This window comes from Dromiciops gliroides, chromosome 6, assembly GCF_019393635.1.
Source record: "Dromiciops gliroides isolate mDroGli1 chromosome 6, mDroGli1.pri, whole genome shotgun sequence".
Classification (NCBI taxonomy): domain Eukaryota; kingdom Metazoa; phylum Chordata; class Mammalia; order Microbiotheria; family Microbiotheriidae; genus Dromiciops; species Dromiciops gliroides.
The window spans coordinates 75,120,835-75,145,554 of NC_057866.1; the positions used below are offsets into that span (position 1 = coordinate 75,120,835).

Here is a 24,720-nt window from a genome sequence, read left to right on the forward strand (position 1 = left end):
CAGTTCTTTCTCTGGAGATGGATTGCATTTTTTCATAAAATATATCTTATTTTAATAAATTTGACTCAGTTCACTATATGTTTGAGAAATGAGACCTGTTGGACAAACTTGCTTCAAAAACTTTCACAGTTACAATTGCTAACTGTATTTCCCTCTATCCTATTTCCTCCTCATGATATTTACTCTATTTTCTACCTCTTTTTACACTGTCCCTCCCTAAAAGTGTTTTGCCTTTGCGCGGCGAGGAGGCGAAGGGCTGCAACTGAAATAAGATGAGCAAAGTACACCCACCCAAGCTAAAAAAAATTTATGGACAAGAAGCTTTCATTGAAATTAAATGGTGGGAGGCATGTCAAAGGAATATTACAGGGGTGTGATCCATTTATGAATCTTGTGATTGATGAATGTGTAGAGATGGCACCAGATGGGCAACAGAACAGTATTGGAATGATGGTAATCTGAGGAAACAGTATCATTATGTTAGAAACCTTGAAAGAGCTTGATAAATGAAGCACCATTGCTACCGTATGCCTCTGCTTTTCCTTTATATCACACCAAGAGCAATTTTTGTTTTTCTTTTCATACATACAATTAGTCATGGTATATTCTGTTTAACTTTCTGAAAATGAACGTTTTATAAGATGTTTTAAAAAAAAGTGTTTTGCTTCTTACTCCCCCCCATCTGCTCTCCCTCATATCACCGCCCCCCTCGACACTTATCCCCTTCCCTTCCTACTTTCCTGCAGGGTAAGATAGATTACTATATCCAATTAAATGTGTATGTTATTACACTTTTGAGCCAATTCTGATGAGAGTAAGGTTCACTCACGCCGCAGCACCTTCCCACCTTTGCCTCCATTGTATAAGCCTTTCTTGCTTCTTTTATGTGAGATACTTTAACCCCATTCCACCTCTCTTTTTCCCTTTCTCCCAGTACATTCCTCTCTCACACCCTAATTTTATTTTTTTTAATATGTCATCCCTTCATATTCAACTCACACTTGTGCCCTCTATCTAAATATACTCCATCCATCTGCCCTAATAATGTGAAAGTTCTTATGAATTGCTGGTATCATCTTCCCATGTAGTAATGTAAAGTTTAATTTTCTTTTTTTTTAGTGAGTCAATTGGGGTTAAGCAACTTGCCCAGGGTCACACAGCTAGTAAGTGTTAAGTGTCTGAGGCCGGATTTGAACTCAGGTACTCCTGACTCCAGGGCCGGTGATCTATCTACTGTGCCACCTAGCTGCCCCAGTGTAAACAGTTTAACCTTTTAATATCCTTTATATTTTCTTTTTCCTGATTATCTTTTTATCTTTCTCTTTTATTTGTATTTTTTAATTTTTTTTATATTTTCGGTGAGGCAATTGGGCAGGGTCATACAGCTAGTAAGTGTCAAGTGTCGGAGGCCAGACCTGAACTAAGGTACTCCTGAATCCAGAGCCAGTCCTTTATCCACTGCACCATCTAGCTGCCCCTCTTTTATTTGTATTTGAAAGTCAAATTTTCTATTCAGATTGGATCTTTTCATCAAAAATGCATGAAGTCCTCTCTCCCATTGGATTCCCATTTTTCTCCTGAAGGATTATACTCAGTTTTGCTGGGTATGTTCCTTTGCGCTCCAGAATATTATATTATATTCCCTCTGATCCTTTAATGTAGAAGTTGCTAGATCTTGTGTTATCCTAATTGTGGTTCCACAATACTTGAATTGTTTCTTTCTGGCTGCTTGCAATATTTTAACCTTGACCTGGGAGCTTTGGAATTTGGCTATAATATTCCTCGAAGTTTAATATTCATCAGAATTGGCTCTTTCAGTAGGTGATCGGTGGATTCTTTCAATTTCTATTTTACCTTCTGCTTCTAGAATATCAGGGCAATTTTCCCTGACATTTACTTGGAAGACAATGTCTAGGCTCTTTTTTTTTATTGTGGCTTTTAGATTGTCCAATAATTTTCAAAGTATCTCTCCTGGATTTATTTTAGAGGTCACTTATTTTCCCAGTGAGATGTTTTACATTGCCTTCTATTGCTTTATTCTTTTGATTTTGCTTTATTTTTTCTTGATTTCTCATAAAAACATCATTTTCCATTTGCTCAATACTTATGTTTTAAGGATTTATTTTCTTCAGAGAGCTGTTGTACCTCCTTTTCCACTTGGCCAACTCGGTTTTTCAAGGTGTTGACTTTTTTTTCATGACCCACTGCATCACTCTCATTTCTCTTTCCATTTTTTTCTTTCTGTCTCTAGCTTTATTTTCAAAGTCCTTTTTGAGCTCTTCTATGGCCTAAGACCAACTCATATTTATCTTGGAAGCTTTGATTTTGTTACCTTTTTCTGAGGGTGTATTTTGATCTTACTTGTTACCATAGAAACTTTCTTGACTTTGAACTCTTTGTGAAAGTGGGGCACTTCTTCCAGGGTGGAGGGCGCACTGTCCCAGGCTTCAGCAGGCCCAAGCAGCTGCTCTCTTCTCTCTGAGACACCTCCAGGAATCTACAAGTCCCGGCTTGCACTCTAGTCTGCAAGAAAACACAGGCCTGCCTCTCTTCCTCCAAACCCAGAATAGAGCCTTGATCCACTGTGCCTACAAGCTCTGGTGTGCCTGTTCTCCTTCCCTGCTTGGGACAGCAGCCCAAGACTGTGAACCTGATCTGAGCATGGACAAAATAACAGAGCTCAGTCTCAGGGCCAGCAAAGAGACCCAGTAATCTCTTCCTGGTCAAACTCTCTACCCCCTCACCATCCATGGGATGAGTTTCAGAAGCAGCTGCTGCCACAGCTGATTCAGAGGCTCCTGAGGCCTGGTTCACTGGTATGGCCTGTGCTGGGCTATGCTCCATTCTCACCCTGGTACAACAGACCTTTCCTGCTGACCTTCTAAGTTGTCTTCGACTGGAAAATGATTTTACCCTGTCCTTTTGAGGGTATACTTCTCCAGGAATTGCCTTTTGGCATTATTTGAAGGTATTTGGAGGGGTCTTGGGTAGAGCTCAGGCAAGTCACTGTCTTTCCTACACCATCATAACTCCATTCCCCCATAGTTACTTTTAACAAGGGAATGTTCTATTGGAAGACATTAGAATAAATAAGTTGCTAGAATATGAGTTATTTTGGAGTTTTTTTTTCAAACAATGACTTTGCAGTATAAAGTTAGACACATTGTATTTTCTATTTGACACAAAACATGTTCATATAACCAGATTACTTCCAAAAATAAAGGTTAAAATATAAAAAGAAAAATATTCAATTTCAGGTTGCAAGATTTGGTCTTTTAACAAGCCATTATTTGGCTACATCCTCACCAAATTCCTATTAATGGTTGTGTGTGTGTGTCTATACACATAAACTCATGCATATATACATATTTACATACACGCATATTTTTCTAAAACTCTGTAACTGGTCTTTGAAAGCCTCTGCAGAAGAAAAATTCAACAACATCCAGCCAACCTGCTGAAGAATTTCAGACTAAAAAGGACAGAGCTTGCAAAAGTTATTTTTAAATGATTCTATTACTATTTCTACTACTGCTTCTGAGTATGTGGAAAAGCTGCTTCTTCAAAAAAAACCTTTAGCTTAAAACAGGAGGTAAAGAAAAATTAAAAAGTCTTATTTTCCTTAATTGCAAGCTCAGTTAACATATTTTTAGATGATCCCAGAAAGCCTACCAATGACCTTGATAAAATAGTTGCAGAGCTATAGAATTGGCTGACTCACTGGTATTTCAATTTCTATAGTTTCTGCTTTTCACTACTAAGCTTAATAGCAACTTTTCTTCTGGACCAGAGTAGACTCGAGTCATCAAAATCTGGAATGTCCTCATAATAATAGTCCCGGTAGTTTTTGGATGTATAGTAGGCAATGCACAAGCAGTAGATTCAGGCAAAAATACCAGATTTCCAATGATCAGGAAAGGAATACTGTAGTTCAACTTCCCCCCATCCTTCTTCCCTTTGATGATATAGACAGCTAACAGCAGAACACCTATGACAATGCGAAAGGTACCAATCATAAAGAGCATTAAGATAACTACTATAACTTTGTAAGGGATTTCAGAAGTCTTCTTAAAGTGAAGTTTGATATCACCATCACCTGTGCTAGAAAGCTTGGAGTATTTCCTTTTACTATTGGAGTAATATTGTTACAGAATGGCATCATAACAAAAAGCCTGTTTCCCCAGCTAGAAGTTCCTGCCCAGGTAGATCTCTTCTTCCTCAGACCCAACAGTGCTGTACCAGTGTACAACGAATGGACAGCCTGCAGCAGGTAAATAATAGGGTTGCTTCCCCCTGAGACCAACTTCCTCTTGTCTAGCTTGCCTCTTTTCCTTGTTTTGGTGCTTTAGATAGCATTTCTATTACAATATTGAATAATAATGGTTATGGTGAATATCCTTGCTTCACCCTTGATGTTGTTCATACCCATTACAGATAATGCTTGCTCTTAATTTTAGATACATTCTACTTTTGATTTAAGAAAGGTTCCACAAAAAGGCTCCACAGAAAATGGCCTTTAGATCTGTGAAGTCCTTTTATGGTTTTGAAGTAATGGTGACAGGGTAGAAAAAGGGTCTTAATGTTCTAACAATAAAACAAGTTTAAAAAAAAAATGAATTCATGGGGCAGGTAGGTGGTGCAGTGGATAGAGCCCCGGACCTGGATTCAGGAGTACCTGAGTTCAAATATGGCCTCAGACACTTAACACTTACTAGCTGTGTGACCCTGGGCAAATCACTTAACCCCAATTGCCTCACTTAAAAAAAAAAAAAAGAAAAGAAATGAATTCATTTTTTAGACCAGTGATGCTAATGAGAGACTTAAGTGGAAATGTTTAGGAAGCCACTGGAAATGCAGTCCTGGATCATAAAAGAGAAGTTGAGACTATGGCTCTAGGTCTGGGAGTCATCTACATAAAGATGCTTATTGATGTTGTGGGACTTAAAGGGACAGATAAAAATGCAAGTCTAAAGAAAAAAAAAAGAGAAGAAAATCCATTTCTGACAATTTGAAAGATTGGAAAACAGATAAGTCAGCAAAGGAAATAAGGAAGAGAGTGACTGGAGTAGCAGGAGAAAGGCAGGGAGAATAGAGAAGATAGAAGCTGAGTGAGGTATTAATGTACATCAGTAAATCAGTCAAGAAGCATTTGCTAATTTTCTACTTTGTGTCAGTCACTGGACTGAGTGCTAGAGATCCAAAACCAAAACCCAAAAACAAGTCCCCCCCCAAAAAAAAATCAGTTCCTGGTCTCAAAGTGCTCACAATCTAATATTAGTGATGGTATGAATACAACTCTTTACAAATAAAATATATCCAGGTTACATTGGAGATAATAAATAGAAAGTTGTCACTAGCATTCAGAGGGATCAGGAAAAGTTTCTTGTAAAAGGTGGGAGTGAATTGTGACTTGAAAGAAACTATGAGATAAAGATAAGGAGGGAGAGAGTTTCAAGCATAGGAAATAGTTTGAAATTGTGGGGTTGACTGTTATGTGAGGGTTTGTGCACAGAGTTGTGCTATAGAGTTTGTTGCGAGAGGAATAGCAAGGAGATCATTGTTACTGGAGAACAGATTGCACAGAATGAAAGAAGTTTTAAGAATAATAGAAGTGGGGGCAGCTAGGTGGTGCAGTGGATAGAGCACTGGTCCTGGATTCAGGAGGACCTGAGTTCAAATCCGACATCAGACACTTGACATTTACTAGTAGTGTGACCCTGGGCAAATCACTTAACACTCATTGCCCTGTGAAGAAGAAGAAGAAGAAGAAGAGGAAGAGGAAGAGGAAGAGGAAGAGGAAGAGGAGATCAGTTTATGAAAGGCTGTGAACCCTAATTTTGAGAATTTTACATTTGATGCTGCAGATATTTGTAAGTCTTTGGAGTTTACTGACTGGGGGAACAACATAGTCAGATCTATATCTTAGGGACATCATATTGACAGCTGAATGGAGAATAGACTAGAGTGGTGCAGAATAGAGAATAAACACCAACCAACAGGCTATGCAACAGTTCATGTATGAGGTAATGAGAGGTTCTGGTGGTAGTATCAGAGAAGAAAAAAGGACATATATGAGACACGTTATGGTGAATCTGTGAGGGCTTGGCAACAGATTATACACTGGGGTTAGTGAGAAAGATTGAGGAGTAGAATATGATATTTTGATTTGAGCCTGAATGACTAGGAGGATAATGGAGCCTTCAAAAGTAATGGATAAATGAGAAAGAGAGGAGAATTGGGGGCAAAAATAATAAGATCGATTTTAGACATATTGAATTTAAAAGGTCTGTGGGACATTCTGTTGGAGGTATCCAATAGAAAGTTGGAGGTGCACGTTTAGAGACTTAGAGAGAGGTTAGGCCAAAATAAATAGAACTCAGACTCATTCAGAGATAATTGAGATCATGGAAGCTGATGAAATTTCCATAATATTTTTAAATTATTATCATTAATATTCAGTGGGGGAGGAGTGTGTAATATAATCAAAAGCTGCACTAAAGACAAAGAAAATGTGGAGTGACAAAAAGACTATCAAATTCAGTAATTAGGGGGTCACCAGGAACCTTAGAACAAGAGTTCTTAAAGAATTTTGCATCAGAAATATCTTTGGTTATCTGATGAAACTTATGGACCTCCTTTCAGAATAATTTGTGTCTGCATGGGTCTTTCCAAGGAGAGGCATAAATAGATATTTTTAGTAATTCTTATCACCCACCCATCTCTAAGGGGAACTTAAAAACTACCGGGAGGAGAGCAGAAGATTGAGGCTAGAGGCTGGGCACTCTTCTCCTCAGAGAAATGGTACAAGGCTAGAATTTTGTTTCTGTCCCCTTAAATATTGATATTCTAGAATTTTTTTCAGTTCAAGGTAAGCTCCTCATTGCTATGCCTTAATTGGGAAGGAGTGACATCAAGCTACATATCCAAGATTTGACTCCCTTACCGCCACTAAATGCTATGCTAGTTCCACATACACTTACACACATATATGTGTATGTGTCTATGTATATCTCCTAGTTGATGGCAACCAAAAATCAGAGAAAGTATACAAATGAAAATACATACTGGACAATACACAGAGCAATTAAGTTCTTCTATTGGTAGTGGCATATCAACTGAGAGAGACTTTCACTTAAGGGGCATTTCCCCAAAGTCTCTAGTGTAGCAAGCTTGTAATAGGGATGTGATTGGTATGCCAGCTCTTCTACATATTATCTTCTTCCCAGAGTCTTTTTCTCCCTTCAGGAAAGAAAATCTGGAACAAATCTGGAAATATATATCTTCTTTCTTGAAGTTGGAAGCCAGAAAAACAGGATATCTCTTTTCTCAAGTTCTTGCCAAATCTACCCCTCACACAGTTGTATATAATTGAGTAATTTTTCTCCACAAATTAAGAGAATCTTTTGCACATGGACTTCAAGGTACAGATTTCATAAGTAAATACAAAATGTTTTCAAAATAAATTCAAAGGAATACTGGAAAATGGGTGAGTATGAACAACAGGGAGAATTAATACAAGCTTCTGAATGTAAGTGGTTCCTGAACTGAGCCTTGAAGAGGTATAAGGGTTTCAAAAGGCAGAGGTGAGAGAGAAGAGCCTCCTCCAGGAATGGGGATAACCTTTGCAAAAACACAGACATTCTTTTTCTTGTAAAAGGAATAAACAGTAGGTCAACCTGGATGGAATCCATAGTCCCTGTGTTGGAAAGACATGTTAGAGCCAAATGATGAAGGACTTTAAAGATTTTTTTTTAAAAGGAGTTCATATTTTATCCTAGTGGCAGTAGGAGGCCACTATAAGTATCTTGTTCAAGGAGTGATAGACAAACCTGTGCTTTAGAACAAATTGGTGGTAGCAATAAGAGACAGAATGGTTTAGTTAACAAAAAGAGCAAGATGAATGTAGAAAAGAGGATTTCCAAATAGGTGTGAGGGCCTCAATGAGACTAGGACTAATGAATTTCTTCTGTAAATATAATAGCATATAGAATCTTAGACCTAGAGCAAACCTGAGATCATCTAATCCAACTCCTACCTAAAGGATTAATACTCACTATTATATCCCAATCAAATGGAGATTTAAAAAAATAGAATATCATGTGTGTAAACGTGTGTATGAGAGGGGTGAGGTAAGGAACAAAGAAACTATTGTCGGTGTATTTATTTCACTTGCTTCAGAAGCACATGAAACCGATTCTTCCAGTTCCAAGGAAACCACCTGATTTTATTCAGCATTCATCTTCTACACATCATTTTGCATCCACCACTGCTGAATTGTATTAGCCTCAACAAATGGTTACCTTGGATCCAGCTTAGGTGCCCGTGTTTTCTGCATACAGAGATGAAAGTGTAAGAAGATGAGATGACATGCGTTTTATTTTTATATTAGGGGATTTACATCATATCTGTTGGGAAAGGAGGTGTGTGTGTGGGGGGTGGGGGGAGACACAAATAGAATCAGAAACCAGACTGATAGTTTGCTATTTTTGTTAAGATGCAACCCATCTTGAATGTTCAGGTGTCTTCTAGTAAATCAATGTGTTTCATTCCTTTAATAGGCTGAAAACTGATTACTCTGCTTAATTACCCAGGACATTAAAAAAATCTATTTACAGTAAAACTCCATACAGCATTGCTCTTTGCTAAAATAATATGGCTGCCATTAAACCATGCACAGTCTTGTTTAAATGCAGCACTGTGCGGCTAATTAGCCAGTGTGCAGTCTATCTCCAAAAGCCAATGAATGCCCTGCAGTACACAAGACTTTTCCCAAAGCTGTTCTTAAAAGTTATATTAAGCAGCTCAGGCACCATAAACATGGCAAATAAAAAAGAAGAAAAGGTTTCTTTATTCCTCCATTTCTCCCCCCCCCACCTCACCTCATGATAAAAAAAGGGCCAATGAAAAGATCTTTTAATTAAAAAGAGTATAACTCAAAGGATTTTGCTGTTTACATATTTTCTCTTCTGCTTTAGGATGTCCCTGTGTATGTGTATGTGTACATGTGTAAAGCAGATAAGGGCAAAGATCCAACAACTTCTCTGTATCCATGATTACAGACCTTACAATTTAGACTGAGCTCCCTGAGAGCAAGGGATGGTTTTCTTCTCCTTTCTTTGCATCCCCAGCACTTTGCACAGTGCCTGACACATAACAGGTACTTAATAAATGCTAGTTGACTGATTGATTAATGATCTTTCCAGCCCATTCCTCCTCATGCCCCTTTATTCAGATGATCACCTCTACCTCTTTCCATCCTATAATGAAGATCCTGACTCTGGGATCCTCAGCTCTGATAGCTGAGCTACTTCTGTCTTATCTTGTAAAGCACCAGACCTGCATACCATTGGTGTGTGTGTGTGTGGGTGTGTGTGTGTGTGTGTGTGTGTGTGGTGTGTATACACACATGGCCATGGTGTGGGTATGGGGGAAAGGGGTATCTAAAATAGCCCTCTAATCAAAGAACTGTGAAAGTGCCTGGGGAAAGGTAGAAGCACTCTATAAGAGAGAAACTTGTGCTCTTGAGTTTGAGCAGAAGTATTTACTGTGTTCTACAAATAAAAATTATTTGATGTTTAATCCCTTATGACTTGAATGCGTGTAATGGTAACCTCTCACTTTGATCAAATGTTATATCCTGACATTCTTAGATGGGTCGGACAAGCCAGATTTATAATATAAATGAGTTGATGGCAACATTTTTGGTTAATATAAGATAATGAGTTTTGAGAGTTCATCTAGGTAGGAATGGATCAACCAGAGAAACACATGAGATGCAGCCCCTCAAAGTCTTCACAGTTCTTCATTTCAAGAAGACTTTGTCACAAAGACTAAAATTCAGACTACTCCTAATCAATGCCATTTTCTAATGTCAAGGCCTCCATATAATTTCCTACTCAGCCCCTACCATATCGTGCCATTCCTCCCACCTCACTTTTCTCTGTCGTCTCATCTTCCCTTATTAGAATATCAGCCCCTTGAGTTCAGGGGCTGTCTTGGTGCTGGTTTGCATTTGCTTATTAAATGTTCACTCTCCCTCTCTGTGTCCTTGCCTCTATTCTCCCATTTTGTCTATCTGTCCCTATCTCTGTCTCTGTCTCTCAAGCCATATCCATCCATAGGGGATATTGTGTGCAAAGGATGTTGCATGCAAAGGAAGGGGAAAGAAATGTAGTGTAGAATGTTAGAACTGAGAGGGAATGAAATATCTTTAAATTCAACTTTCTTATCTTTCAAATGAGTCAACCCACTCATTTTATAGAAGGAGTGGGGAGAATCAGATGCCTAAAATGACACATATGATGGCAGAGCTGAGATGAGATTTCAGGAAATTGTGACAAATTCTGTTCCAACTTGGATTATTCACTTCCTAGAACATACATTACAACCTAAAGATACAGTGGAGGGGCAGCTAGTTGGTACAGTGGATAAAGCACAAGCCCTGGATTCAGGAGGACCTGAGTTCAAATCCAGCCTCAGACACTTGACACTTACTAGCTGTGTGACCGGGCAAGTCACTTAACCCTCATTGTCCTGCAAAAAAAAAAAAAAAAAAAGATACAATGGAGTTATCTTTCTGGCCCTTCTATGTATCCCAGTTCCTCCCCAGCAACCTGACAAGAGAAGTATGGAAACCTTCATTTAGTTCTTGTATAACACTCAAAGTGCTATATAAATGAAATATTCTTGCTATTATTATAATTATTATTTTGCCTCAATAAAATTCCTTCATCTGACCTGAGGTAAGTCTCTGTCATAAAAATAACCCATGCTCATTTTTATATTCCTCACCCCCCAACTATTTAATTTACTTTTGATGCACCCCTATTTTGTCATTGTTCAGTCATTTTCAGTTCTGTCTGAATCTTTGTGGCCCCATTTGTGGTTTTCCTGGCAAAGATATTGGAGTGGCTTGCCTTTGCCTTTTCCAGCTCATTTTAAATATGAGGAAACTGAGAAAATAGGGCTAAGTAACTTGCCAAGGTCATACAGCAATTAAGTACTTGAGGTCAAATTAGAACTCAGATCCCACTGACTTCAGGCATGCATTCTAGCCACTGTACCACTTAGGTACCCCTCTTCTGCCCTGGGGCTTTCTCTAGTGGGGTGAAAGTTCTGGGGACAATTATATCATGTGATCATTCTTCCCACTGACCATGTGTCCAGAAGAAATATGTTTCGTATAAGCATCAGTAGCAGACTTGAAGATTTTGTGAATTACTAAAAGAAAAAGAGGTTACAAATGGCCAACAGCTTGAGAGGGTGCCTGGTACCAGGCAGCCAGATCCAGCTCTCCTGTTTTGCTTTGTTGATTGTATGTATGCTAAATACAAAGACTTTTTAGCTTAGGTGTAGGAGTTGCCTCTTTTCTGCTTGCTGCATTCTTATGTTTCACAGACCTGCCTAATAGCAACCCAATACTCCTGAAAATGGGGAACCTGGAATGATCATTTGATCCTATTTCTTCTCCCCTTGGGAAAAATCAACCTCTCTATTTCTCCATATCCTCCCAATTTTCAAAGCATGACTCAGATCCCACTCTTTCATGAATTCTTGCCATTCCACTATAGCCCACACAATTTTTTTTTGGTTTATTTTTGTTTAGTTTTTGATTTTTTGTGGTGCAATGAGGGTTAAGTGACTTGCCCAGGGTCAAACAGCTAGTAAGTGTCAAGTGTCTGAGGTCGGATTTGAACTCAGGTCCACCTGAATCCAAGGCTGGTGCTTTATCTACTGGCCACCTAGTAGCCCCAGTTTTTTTTCTTTCCATCTAATATTTTATACTATTACTTTGACTCATAATTTTATTCAAGGAATTATAAAACTATAGCTTCTTATAACTGGCATGGACTATTAATGTAATAGAAAGGAGGACTAGCATTGTTTCTTCCAATAGAATGTAAGCTTCTTGAAGAAAGAAATTATAGTTGCTTCTGTATTCATATCTCTAGAGCTTAACACAGTGCTTGATACATAGTAAGCTCTTAATGCTTTTTCATTCATTCATTTATATTTATAATATGACCGTATCCTTCTCCTAAGCTTTTCATTCTAACTGAAATTAGCAGGAACCTTAGGCTCCTGAGCAAATCCCCTGTCTAATGTTGAAGGAATTTTGTGAATATGCATCATTTAATCACTTGGCTATTCCTCATGTTTCTCAGGGCCAGATCTCAGGATCACTCATACTTGAGTCTTTATTTTGTTTTATTTTTGTTTTTGGAAGAGTATATCCATACCTATGATTTCTGTGGTGTAGGGAAAACCCTAAACTTAGCCTTATTGAATTGCCTGGAGGCACTTAAAGTTTAAGTGACTTGCCCAGAGTCACACAGTATTGTCAAAAGCAGGACATGTATTCAGTTATTCCTGACTTGGAAACCAGTCCTCTACACACTAAGCCATGTTATTTATCTATTAATTATGAATTCTTATTAATATAATAAATTAAACAAGATTTATTATAAATAATTTGCTTTTTGAAAACACCATCTAATTCTCATCTCAATTTTTATATTGTGGTGAGCAAATTAATTAATTTTAAAATATTATACTGAAAATTTAACAAGTAGAGAAAAACTATTTTATACGACCATGCTGAGATAATTGCTCTGTATGCACTACCAATTAAAATTAAAAAAAAATGTTCAGGGAATTTCAATTTTGTATCCTATTTGAAGAAAAGGGGAATAAAGGGGAAAAAGAAAAGATTAAAAATATGAACAAACATTAATTACAAATTTGGAATTGTAGTTACTTTGAACTATTCAAACAATTTAATAGGCAAACAGAAGGAGCTTCTATGATCATTTCGTTTGTTACCAAGTCAACAAATTTGTAAAACAATTGATATTTCCCCCTTTGGATAATATATTTGAGAAAATACATTATAAAAATTATTTTGAGATTTTGGTAGTCATGTGAGTTGGTTGGTTGCTATCTATTGTGTTCCAAATGGCAACACTATATCAGGGTTAAGGGTCAGTGTATCTGACTGTAGATGATCAGATTAATACATGCTTGAAAGGTTCTACCACAGATTGGGCACAAATAGTCCATATGAACCTTTGGAGTACAGATGTCTATAAATTTTCACATCTCACATTTCTTTTGAACTACTGCAATTCTGTTTTGCTCATAGAGAACAGAACCTTCTTTGATACAGGCACATCATGTTGGGTAGTCCTGTGTCAGTGTCTCCCATGTCTCACAATGGATTCCAAAGTTCTTTAGAGAAACCTTGAGAGTTTCCTGATATCTCTTCTGTTTTCCATGTGAATAATTGCCTTGTATGAGTTCTCCATAAAGTAGCCTTTTAGGTAAATATAGCTTTAGGATTTGAACAACATGGTCAGTGCATTAGTAGCACTTTTCGCTATAGAGTTTGAATGCTTGGCAGTTCAGCTCAAGAAAGGAAATCAGAGTCCAATACCTTATCTTGCCAGGTGATACTCAGAATCTTCCCAAGATAATTCAGTCAAAAACAATTCTGTTTCTTTGCATGGTGCCATACAGGTTTCACAGGCATACATCAATGGGGTCATCATAGTAGGTCTGTATACCTTTAGTTTGGTATTGTGATGTTTAAAATCTAAATGTCTGATCACCTTAAATTAGAAGCTTTAGCACCAGTCTTTGGGCATTAAGCATTTATTAAAGCATACTAGGTATTAGTAAAAGGAGAACACATGGTGTACAGAAAGTTAGAAAAGGCCTATCTAGCCTACAGTTCCAGCCTGGTCTGGTTCTTCCTCAAGTCCTCCACCACGATCCTGCTTCAACCACAAACTGCTTGAGTAAACTGAGTGTTGAAGCTTTTTATAGGACCGGAGGAGAGGCGGTCCTTACATGCTGCTTCAAGCTGATTAGTTAGCATCTTCCAAAACCATTGGTTCACTAGACTTGAGGGTGGTCTTATGTTGATATCATAGTCCACAGCCTCTGAGAACACTTCCTCTAGGGAGTTAGCCAGGTGTGGCTTTAATTGAATTAACTTTAAGTCGGTTAATCAGCAAAGTCAATCACTCTCAATTAATCTCACTTAATTCAATCACTTCTAAATTAATCTCAGGTGGGACCTTTGGGTATCTGCCAAATCCCATTATTTCCTCACAGTATACAGCCTACTACCTCTACTCTGCCACACTTTCCTTCAGAGCCTCCCAAACATTGAGCTAGCTCTGGCAATGCATGTGTTAACTTCATCATCTATGTGTACATCCTTGGAAAGTATATTGCCAAGGTGAGTGAACTTATTCACAGCATTCAAAATTTCTCCATTTGCTGTAATCAATGGTTCCATTGATGGTGGTGTGGTGATGGCTGGTAGAGAATCTCTGTTTTTTGGAGTTGTCAGGCCAAAGTTAGCACAAGAGGCAGAGAATCATTCCATACTGTTGCATTTCAGCCTTAGAGGTTGCATTGAGCGCACAATCAACTCTCTCTCTACTTTAGTCTTGACTTGTAGCTTTTTGTAGTTAAATAATTTACTGTCCATGTGGTACTTGATCTTGTTGCTGTTTTTGTTCTCATTCAAGGCATCTAACAACATTGCTGAAAACAATATGTTAAAAAGCATGGGAGCAAGCACACATCCTTACTTCCCTCCATTGGTAACTGGGAAAGAAAGACAGCATTATCCATTACCCAGAACTCATGCAAGGATGTTGTCAGGGAACTGGAGTACTGATGAACTTCTCTAAGAAACGAAATTTTACCAATTGCCCATAAAATATTTCAGACTTTCATAATGTGCCAACTCAGAATATGTAAAATTGAACTCACATTTTTTTCTTCCCAAATTCATTTTTCTTCCAAATTTCTCTGTTTAGGCCTAGCACCCAAGTTTAAAACCTTGACTTTGATCTTGGCTCTCCACTCTACTTCACTATATAAATCTCTTTAGTTGTCAGGTTTTCTCATTTATACTTTACAACATCTCCATCCCATCTTAACCCTCCTCTCTATTCACACAATGATTAATATAATTTAGGCTTCATCATTTCTCATTTGGACTATTTAAATAGCCTCCTACCTAGTCTATCTGCCTCATCTCTCTGCATCCTCTATATAATTGCCAAAGTCATTTTCCTAAAATACAAATCTTACCGTGTTACTTCTCTAGTCAATAAAGAACAGTGCCTGTTGTCTTTTGGACAAAATATACATTTCCCTGTTTATCATTTATTTACTTCAAAGCCTGGTAACAACCAATCTTTCTAGCATTCTTATACTGTCCATTACTTCCTTTTCTGTATTCTAAAACAAGCCAAATTGGACCACCCACTGTTCTATATCTTTGACTCTTGGCATCCCCCTATAGGTAGTAGAGCTTTATTCTCAAATTATTGGGCAGTTTCTAAATACAACCCATTGATAAAAATCTACGTGGTTTCAGGACTGACCTGATGTTTTAGGATCACATGAAGCTCTGTGGAGTTTTATAAGAAGCCTTTTAATTAAATAAGAATGAAAAAAAAATCCCAGTTGTAGAAGTAAATAAATGTTAGGTAATGTTATGTTGTAATTAAAAAAAAATACTTATAAGTTATTAAAGGAATGAATTTATTGACATTTGCCAGTTCTATTGGGTTGATTAAAGGATTAAAAGTTTACATGGTAGGTGGAATTATGACCCTTATTATGACACTGTTAGATTCTGATTCTTCCTCTTTTCCAGTTTAGACACTGTTTATGTTTTCTTTTCGTTGTTCAGGAAGTAGGGGAAGTAGTGTCTTTTAAGGAGGAAATATTTGAATACTTTACTGACTTGTTCTTAGAATTTAGGTGTTGCAACTCATCTGTTCCTTTTCCAAATCCCTATTTCAGCTTCTGAGACTGACCACTTGTTAGTTGTGTGACTTTGAGTCTAGGTTTTGTTGGGAGTTGACTCAGAATACTCTGGAGAGCCAATTTTTAAATTTCCAACATGAGAATATACACCTCCAGGAAGGAAAACACTAAAAATCAGAGCTTGATTTATAAAAGTAAAGGAGAAAATGTTAATAATGTTTAAATTTGGTGTGCATATGTGCGTCTATATACATATGGATGTATATCTATACGCATATATGCATATATATTCAGAGAGAGGTATACACATATAAATACACATATATGGATATACATGTATATACATGTGTATATATGTATGTGAATGTATATGTGTGTATACATACATACACAAACACATAGACACATAGGCACACACAAGTGGATTGTTAAACATTTCTTAGTACACCCCTGTTTTGGCCAATCACTTCACCTCTTCTAACCTCATTTTTTCCTCACTTGTGGAATAAAGCATCAGGTGGGATGACTTAGATGTTCCCTTCTAGCTCTGATCAAAAATGAGTTAACTGTCTGAGAAATTAAGCTCTGATATCAGTCAATAAGGCTTTCAAAGTGCCTACCCTGGAATACACTAAGAGCTTCAATTTAGGTATTTATAGTTTCTTGGCCTGTTAGGACAGGGCCTGGAGAATCACAATAAACTAAAGAGGGGTGGGACATTCCCTGTCCTGCACTTCTCCATGTGTCTAAGCCCAAATTTCTGATGTGCATAATGCTTTCCAAAAGTTATTGGGGATTCTTCAGGTTTTACTAAAAAGTACTAAAAAGTTCGGATATGTATTCTGAGCAGCACTTTTGCTGTACATAGTCTGACCTCTATGCATATCTCATATACAGAGACCTTGAATGATTGCTACAACTTCCTTGTTTGTTTGTTTGTTTTTTAAGTGAGGCAATTAGGGTTAAGTGACTTGCCCAGGGTCACACAGCTAGTAAGTGTGTATGTTAAGTGTCTGAGGTCGGATTTGAACTCAGGTACTCCTGACTCCAGGGCCAGTGCTCTATCCACTGCGCCACCTAGCTGCCCCTACAACTTCCTTGTTAAATTCAACAAACCTTCTGTTTGCCTTCATCACTATAAACATGTGCATATGTATATAAAATGCAAATATATGAAGAATATTGATATATGTATGTTTGGAATTTTTATAAAGAGAAGCAATAATTTGACATTTTAAGTATGAGGCCATGTGGTAGGCTGAATGGTGGTAGATAACATATTATTGGTGAAAAACTGAACCTTTTTTTCCCCTTGGTAAATTTCCTCTCAAAGAGATGTAGTTTAGGTGCTTTGAAGTTTCATTTACAAATAGCCCGAGGGCCTAATTTTTTATGTATTCCTTTTTATTTTTTTTCAATGAAAGAGCCCATTTGGAATTACCATTTGGCCTTACAAAGGCTTACATAAATGCTGGGTGGATTTTATGTATGCATATTTTCTATTCAAATGATTTTCAAAGCTCACAGAGCTCTGAGTTAAATGCAATAACTCTTTACATGGCTCTGAAATGAGATCTGAGATAGATGCAATTTTCTCCTGCCACCAATTCATTTCTTACACAGTAGTCCCCTGAGTGCCATGTTTCCTTAGTACATGAAAAAAAAAAAACACATTTTTTTTTCTATCAGCATCCTATTATTTTCTACTGTGTCACAGGAAACTGTGTATCCTTGAACTTTGTAATATGCACTGTTTTGGAAGAGTTTGACTATTATAGTCAATCAGCATCTGTGATATGGGATATTTGTCCCATTTTGCCACTCTGTGTGTATGAGTGTGTGTTTCTGTGTATGTACACATCAGAGTCAGTTGTATCCTTTGCCAGGTTGAGCAATCATTCACTCATATAATTCAGTATCTACTTTTTAAAAGTCAGGTCTTATTTTTGCCAATGCGATTGACCCCTCCTTTTGAGTGATCAGTGAGGCTTTTGGTAGGAAGCCCAGAATGGAAATGATGTCTTTCATATTATCGGAGGTAGGAAAGCACAGTTCACTTGAGAAAGATGCAATTGAATGAATCTATACATAGATCATAGAGTTAGAAAGAAATCATTATTTAGCTATTTTTGCCACATTGATTTTATTTTAATTTTTTATATTCAGAACTTTGGAGACTCCCCCATCCCTTGCCATTTTCATTTATTGGGCTTGATCAGTTGACTTGATTATATTAATAGTAATACTTAATGCATTCTATTGATATGCTGACACTTCATCCATGATTTCATTAGGTTTGGAACTCCCTTAAGTGGTGTAAACTGAAATTGCTCAACAACCTCTCATAACTCTGTATTTCTTATCTGACAGTTTTCCCATAACCTTTCAACTTGAGGATCCAACCAATGCACTGAGAGTTTTCCTATTATTTTAGTTTCATGGAGGTCATAAAGCATCACTTGGGCTATCTATATATTTTATTGTTGAGTCATTTTTCAGTTGTGCATACTCTTCATGACTCTATTTGGTGTTTGCAAACACCAAAGCAAAGATACTAGAATGGTTTGTTATTTCCTTCTGCAGCTAATTTTACAGATGAGGAAACTGAGGCAGACAGAGTTATGTGACTTACCCAGGGTCACATGGGTAGTAAGTGTCTGAGGCCAGATTTCAACTCAAGAAGATGAATCTTTCTGACCTAGGGTCCAGAATTCTCTCCACTATGGTACCTACTTTCCCTGACATATTATTTATTGTCTATCCATATTATCCATACATATATACATAAATTCATTCATATATACATCCATTCTTTCTGTTATAATCTATATATTATCTATATATTACATTTAGTATGTGACTTCCCTTTCCAGTAAAAAAAAGTTCAATAATAGAATTTAATTATTTTTTTCTTTGTTTCTCAATGAGTTCAATGCCTAGGTCACAGTCTTTCTCTTCTCCCCACTTCCTATTTTCATATTTCAAATACTTATTTATGCTTTTTCAAGTACCCTTCCTTCAAATTCCATAACTTACTCATTTACCATGACCTACTCCTCCATTCCTAACTCAGCTAGACAAAGATATGATCTTATCCTAAGTCTTGCCATCACTCGCAAGTCTTAGAGGTAGCTAGGTGGTGTAATGGATCAGGAAGACTTGAGTTCAAATCCAGATTCAGATGCTTACTAGGTGTTTGATCTTTGTCAAATCACTTAACCCTTTTGCTTTAGTTTCCTAATCTGCAAAATGGTCTGAATAAGGAAATGGGGATGATTATATTTAATTGTGAGTATTAAATGAGATAATATTTTTAATGCATTTAACACAGTACCTGGCACATTGTAGGATTTCTATCTATCTATCTATCTATCTATCTATCTATCTATCTATCTATCTATCTATCTATCTATCATCTACTATATATCTTTATAAGCAGATATCTATATATATATATATCTTTATATTATACATATATACATATATGCATATCTATATACACACATATATGTATGTGTATATACACACAGGCAGACAATATCTCTATCTCTACCTATCTTTCGATCTCTATCTCTATCCATGTATGTATATTTGTGTGTATCCCTCTTTCTTTCTTTTTTTTATTTTTGGGGGGCATTGAGGGTTAAGAGACTTGCCCAGGGTATCCCTCTGTTTTTGAATCCCTCTTATTCATCCTCATTATGACATCTGATCTTTCTGTCTCTCTGTTCATTCCTTTGCCATCTCTCCCATAAACTCTCTATACTCTCATCCCTTTCCCATCTTGACCCTGATGAATCAGTTCAACTGTACACTCTTCTCTGTCTTCAAGTCCCTTGTCTACTCATATCAGAAATCTTTCTCTACTGAGCCTCAGCCTTGGATTACTCTCACCATCTGCTGTCTTTGCTCCTATTTATAATGTTGAATAAAGCTGGGGGAGGACACAAAAAACATGCTGCTTGGGTCCACTAGCAATTTACAGCACATAATTTTTACTATTATATAATCTTCACTTCATTATAAAGTCATTTCATACCTTCTGATTTAATGCATAATTCTGCATACCATGGCAGCCTTTCCAAACTTTTTATCCCTTCTAAAATTTTATAAAGTTGCTTTTGGTTGAAAACTCTGCTTCATATTTTACCGAAAAAAAAACAAAAACAAAAACTGCAGTCATTCACTGAGAATTTCCTCTTCTTCCTTCTTTATCTTGTATCCCCCAGATATCTTTACTCATTGTTTCCTCCTACACCTGTCTCACATGAAGTGGTCCTTCTTCTTAACAAGAAATACCCATATACATGTTCAAGTAATGTTATTCCATATCTTCTTTTCCAGCAGGTCACCACTTCTATAATATTCACTATCACTAATCTTCAATTTTTCCTGTCTATTCATTGCTTTTGTACTGCCTATGGAGATGACCATGTATCTTCCTGCATCCAAAGCCCTCACTTGATCTGTCCATCCCAGATCTCTTCTCCCTTCTTTGCCTAAACACCTTGAGAAAATCATCTATGTGTTTCCACTTCATTTCCTTCCAGTCTTTTATATGAATAAACAAGATACACATAAGGATCTCCCAATCTCTATGCCTCTTAGTTGAATGATGATAAGAATGATTGGCATTCCTGAATTAGCAATCTGGAGCCAGCTATCTATATTAATAACCCAGTTCTCTGGAGACTCTTCATGCTCAATAAAGATTCTTTAAGTGAAGAGACATTGCATAAATCAATGAATAATGATTATGATTTTTGTTTTTGTTATAGAAAATAATAAATGGAAGGATATCTGCAAAGACTTAATAGTCCACATGTATATAGTGCTACTGATGTGTCTCATTCAATCAACCTGATAAGGTAGGTAGTGCAAATAATATTTATGCCCAGGCAAGAAATCATGGGATCAAAGAGACCTTTCTAAATTCTCTACTTCAATACCTTATGTTCCATATGATGAAAATAGTCAAAGGATATGAACAGGTAGTGTTCAGATGAAGTAATCAAAGCTATCTAGTCATGAAAAAATTCTTTGAATCACGATTGATTAGAGAAATGAAATTAAAATAACTCTGAGATACCACCTTATACCTAAGGAAAATAACAAATGCTGGAGGGCATATGGCAAAATAGATACACTAAGTAGTGTTGGTGGAGTTATGTGTTGATTTAAACATTTGGGAGAACAGTTGGAACTCAGTCCAAAGGGCCATAAAAAGGTGCATACCCTTTACCCCAACAATAATATTATTAGGTCTGTTTCTAAAGAGATCAAAGAAAAGTTAATGTGATCTATTTGTATAAAAAAACATACTTATAGCAGCTCTTTTTGTGGTAAAAAAGAATTGGAAATTAAGGGCATACCCATAAACTGGGGGATGTCTGATCAAATTGTAGTATATGATTATGATGGAACACTATTTTTTCTATATTAAATGGTTAAGGGCATGGTTTCAGAAAAACCTTTAGTATTAAGTGTCTATTACTTTCACTGTGCTTATTATTAGGGACACAAAGGTAGAAATGATAGTTCCTGTCCTTAAGTGATTTATAGTAGAGTGAGAGGATATGAATTTAAACAAATAAGCATGATATAAAAGAGATTATGTAAAACTGCAAAGGAGTTCCTAAGCTAAAGTACTAAAGTGGAAGTATTAAAAAAGTGTGAGGAAGGAGAGATTAATTTCCTAGAATCATAAGATCATAAATTTAGATCTGAAGGGGTACATAGATTGCATTGAATCTAACACCTTCATTTAAAAAAAAAAAAAAGGAGACTAAGGATCAGAAAAGTAGATTACCCAAGGTCGCACAGTTAGTAGGTATCTTTGTTGACATTTGAACCTAAATCTTCCTTATTTCAAGTCCAGTGGCCTATCCATTATCTCATATCAGGGGAGTATGCATAAGGATAGACACCAGAAAAGGCATCATGTAGGCATTGTTATCAGAAGTGGACACTGAGAAATGAGATTGTAATATAGTGGAGATGTGGCAGAAATGTGCTCCAGACATGATATTCAGGTTTGCTACTTATTAGCTTTATTTATTTGGGCAAATCATTTAACTACCAGGAGCCCTAGTTTTCCACATCTGAGAAATATGGGTAGGAAATATAAACCTCCTCAGATTCAGAGTTAAACTGAATGGTAGAAATTATATGGTCCACAACTAAAGAAATGGAAGCCCAGAGAGATTAAGTTATAGTGATAGAGTTAATAAAAACAAAAATAAAATGAATCTCCAGAGGCTATAGCTATACCAGCTATACCTTCTATATTCTTCTCTCTCTCTCTCTCTCTCTCTCCTCTCTCTCTCTCTCTCATCTCTCTCTCTCTCTCTCTCTCTCTCTCTTTGCAGGGCAATGAGGGTTAAGTGACTTGGCCAGTGTCACACAGCTAGTAAGTGTCAAGTGTTTGAAGCCGGATGTGAATTTAGATACTCCTGAATCAAGGGCCAGTGCTTTATCCACTATGCCACCAAGCTGTCCCTCCCTTCTATATTCTTCTCAAGAAATTTCTTGAAATTACAGAAGGACAAATTTCTAAGACATTACCCAGGGTTCATTCTTGTGTTTATATGCACATAGCCAATAATGCTCAAGGGAGATCAATATATCCACAAAGTATCCACCACAATGATAATTATAATATCATTATTATAAAATGTCACAGGGACAAATTTACTTCTCAGTTATGATTCTCAGTAATTATTGTTACCAGAAAGGATTCATGACAGGCAATTTCCTGTCCTTATTATAAATAACACCTCTAGAATGCAGAAGTAGAGTGAATGCTAATATTTCCAGACTAAAGATAACAAGAGCTATGACAACTTGGATAAAGTAATATATTATTCCCAAATTAAGATGGTAAACCCTGCAGGATAGTCTGGGTGAGAAAAGTTAGAAAATTGTCCTCCTTTTTATTGAGATAAGGGACCATACCCCTCTGATTTCAAACACTATTAATTATAAGTATTGAAAGTGCCAGAATATCATAGATGTTTTTTCTTTAATAAAATTAGGTAACTTTCTAAAATCTGTGAGTAAAGTGGGAGCTGATGGAGAGGTGGGGTGAAAAGGTTGGCATAGCATTAGATTTGGGATCAGGGAAATTATGTTTACATCCTGGCTCTGTTACTGACTACCTGTGTCAACTTAGGCAAGTTTAAAACTCAGTGTCTTTGTGTCTAAAATAGCAATTTGACTAGATCACCTCTAATATCTCTTCTAGCCATAAATGCTTTAGAATGCTACATACCAGGAAATGGTTTCTCCTGGTTCTCTTGAAATGCTTTTAATATGAAATAAAAGAAGCCTTTTGGACACACACACACACACACACACACATAATGATAGAGCTCTTTATTGGTTTATCCAACAGAAGTTCTGAATTTTTTATATACATTTGCATATTGAGGTGTGTACTGAGATAGGTACATTGGTATGTATATAACATATTTATGTATATATCTTCACATAATATAAATGTGTTAATAAAATATGTGCATTTATATTCCAAAAGATAGTACTTATCTCCTTTATACATAGTATATGAGTGAGCAAGAGAGAGACAGAGAGAGAGAGAGAGAGAGAGAGAGAGATCGATCTCAAAGGAAGGAAGGAAGGAAGGAAGGAAGGAAGGAAGGAAGGAAGGAAGGAAGGAAGGAAGGAAGGAAGGAAGGAAGGAAGGAAGGAAGGAAGGAAGGAAGGAAAGTAAAAAGGAATGAAGAAATAAAATGTCCCCCATTCATTCATTTTGTCAATGCCTCTACAACTAGTCTTCGAAAGTTTTCTGAAGTTAGTGAAAGGTTAAATGACTTGCCTAGGATCATACAGCTAGAATGGATCAAAGTCAGAAATTTCCCTCAGATCTTCCTTACTTCAAGAATTTTCCTCTGTCCAGCATTCCACATTGACTCTCACATACTTTATATATTACTTTATATTTCATTTAAGGACATTCAGTGGGTCACTATACATATTTATAAAGATTGCACAAATAAATAGTATGTGTTTTCTGACCAGCAGTGTTTTCTTACGTAGGGTATCATGCAGTAAGCTTCCTTCCTCTACAGACCTGTCCTTGATGAAATACTTTAGTTTTACTATAATGAGTCTTTTGAAGTAGCCTACATGCTGTGTAGGTAAAGGTATTGAATGTTTAATTATGGATATATCAAAGAACCCTGTCTGAAATAGGTGCTATTATAAAACACACTGAATACTTTAAATAAGATAAACTTTTTATCCTCCTAGCTCCATCACCCAACCCTCTCTGTATAGCTCTGTAGTACCTATCAGTATAAATATTTCCCTTTCTTTTTGTATCTTCAAGATTTCCTTCTTTTCAGACTCCTTCTACTCCTCTCCATTATTTGATCATTCCAGCATGGTATTGACAGTTAGCAAATAACTAGTATTATAGGCTGTGTTAACAGACTGATTAGTATAATTTAAAATATTAAGTGAAAAAAAAAATCTTCTTAGTCCACTCCTCAGATGTTTCCAGCCAATTTAAAGACTATTCTCATTTATTAATTTATTCATTCAGTAATTCATTATGAGCCTTCTGTGTGCTAGATACTTAGCAGAATACAAATTATCAAAACATGGTCCCAGCTCCTTTGTGTACTCTAGGTGAGGAGGATAGATAGACATACAATCAGACAGCCAGACAGGTTGCTCAATTGATCGATCAATTGATCAATCAATAGATGACTTCAATATATGACAGTGTGTGATGAGCCCTGAATGTGTGACATTGCTAGTACCTGTAAGATTAAATTTCTATCTCCAGTTGTAACTTCCTGGCCTTACATAAGAGTTAAGATTTAAGCTTAAAGGATGCACAGGATTCACAAAGGCAGAGCTCATCAATACTTTAATCTGTCTGTTATGGTACCCTTTTGCCACGCC

General features: G+C 36.7%; 1 protein-coding gene across 1 annotated transcript; it reads left to right on the forward strand.

The window, feature by feature from the left end:
- Nucleotides 1-309: 309 nt before the first annotated feature.
- LOC122730471 (small nuclear ribonucleoprotein G-like) lies at nt 310-462 on the forward strand. Its single transcript, XM_043969609.1, has one exon. The coding sequence runs from the start codon at nt 310-312 to the stop codon at nt 460-462; it is 153 nt and encodes a 50-aa protein (XP_043825544.1).
- Nucleotides 463-24,720: the final 24,258 nt, after the last annotated feature.

Coding starts and splice junctions, on each gene's coding strand:
- LOC122730471 (XM_043969609.1), top strand. CDS start 310: ATGGACAAGAAGCTTTCATTGAAATTAAATGGTGGGAGGCATGTCAAA.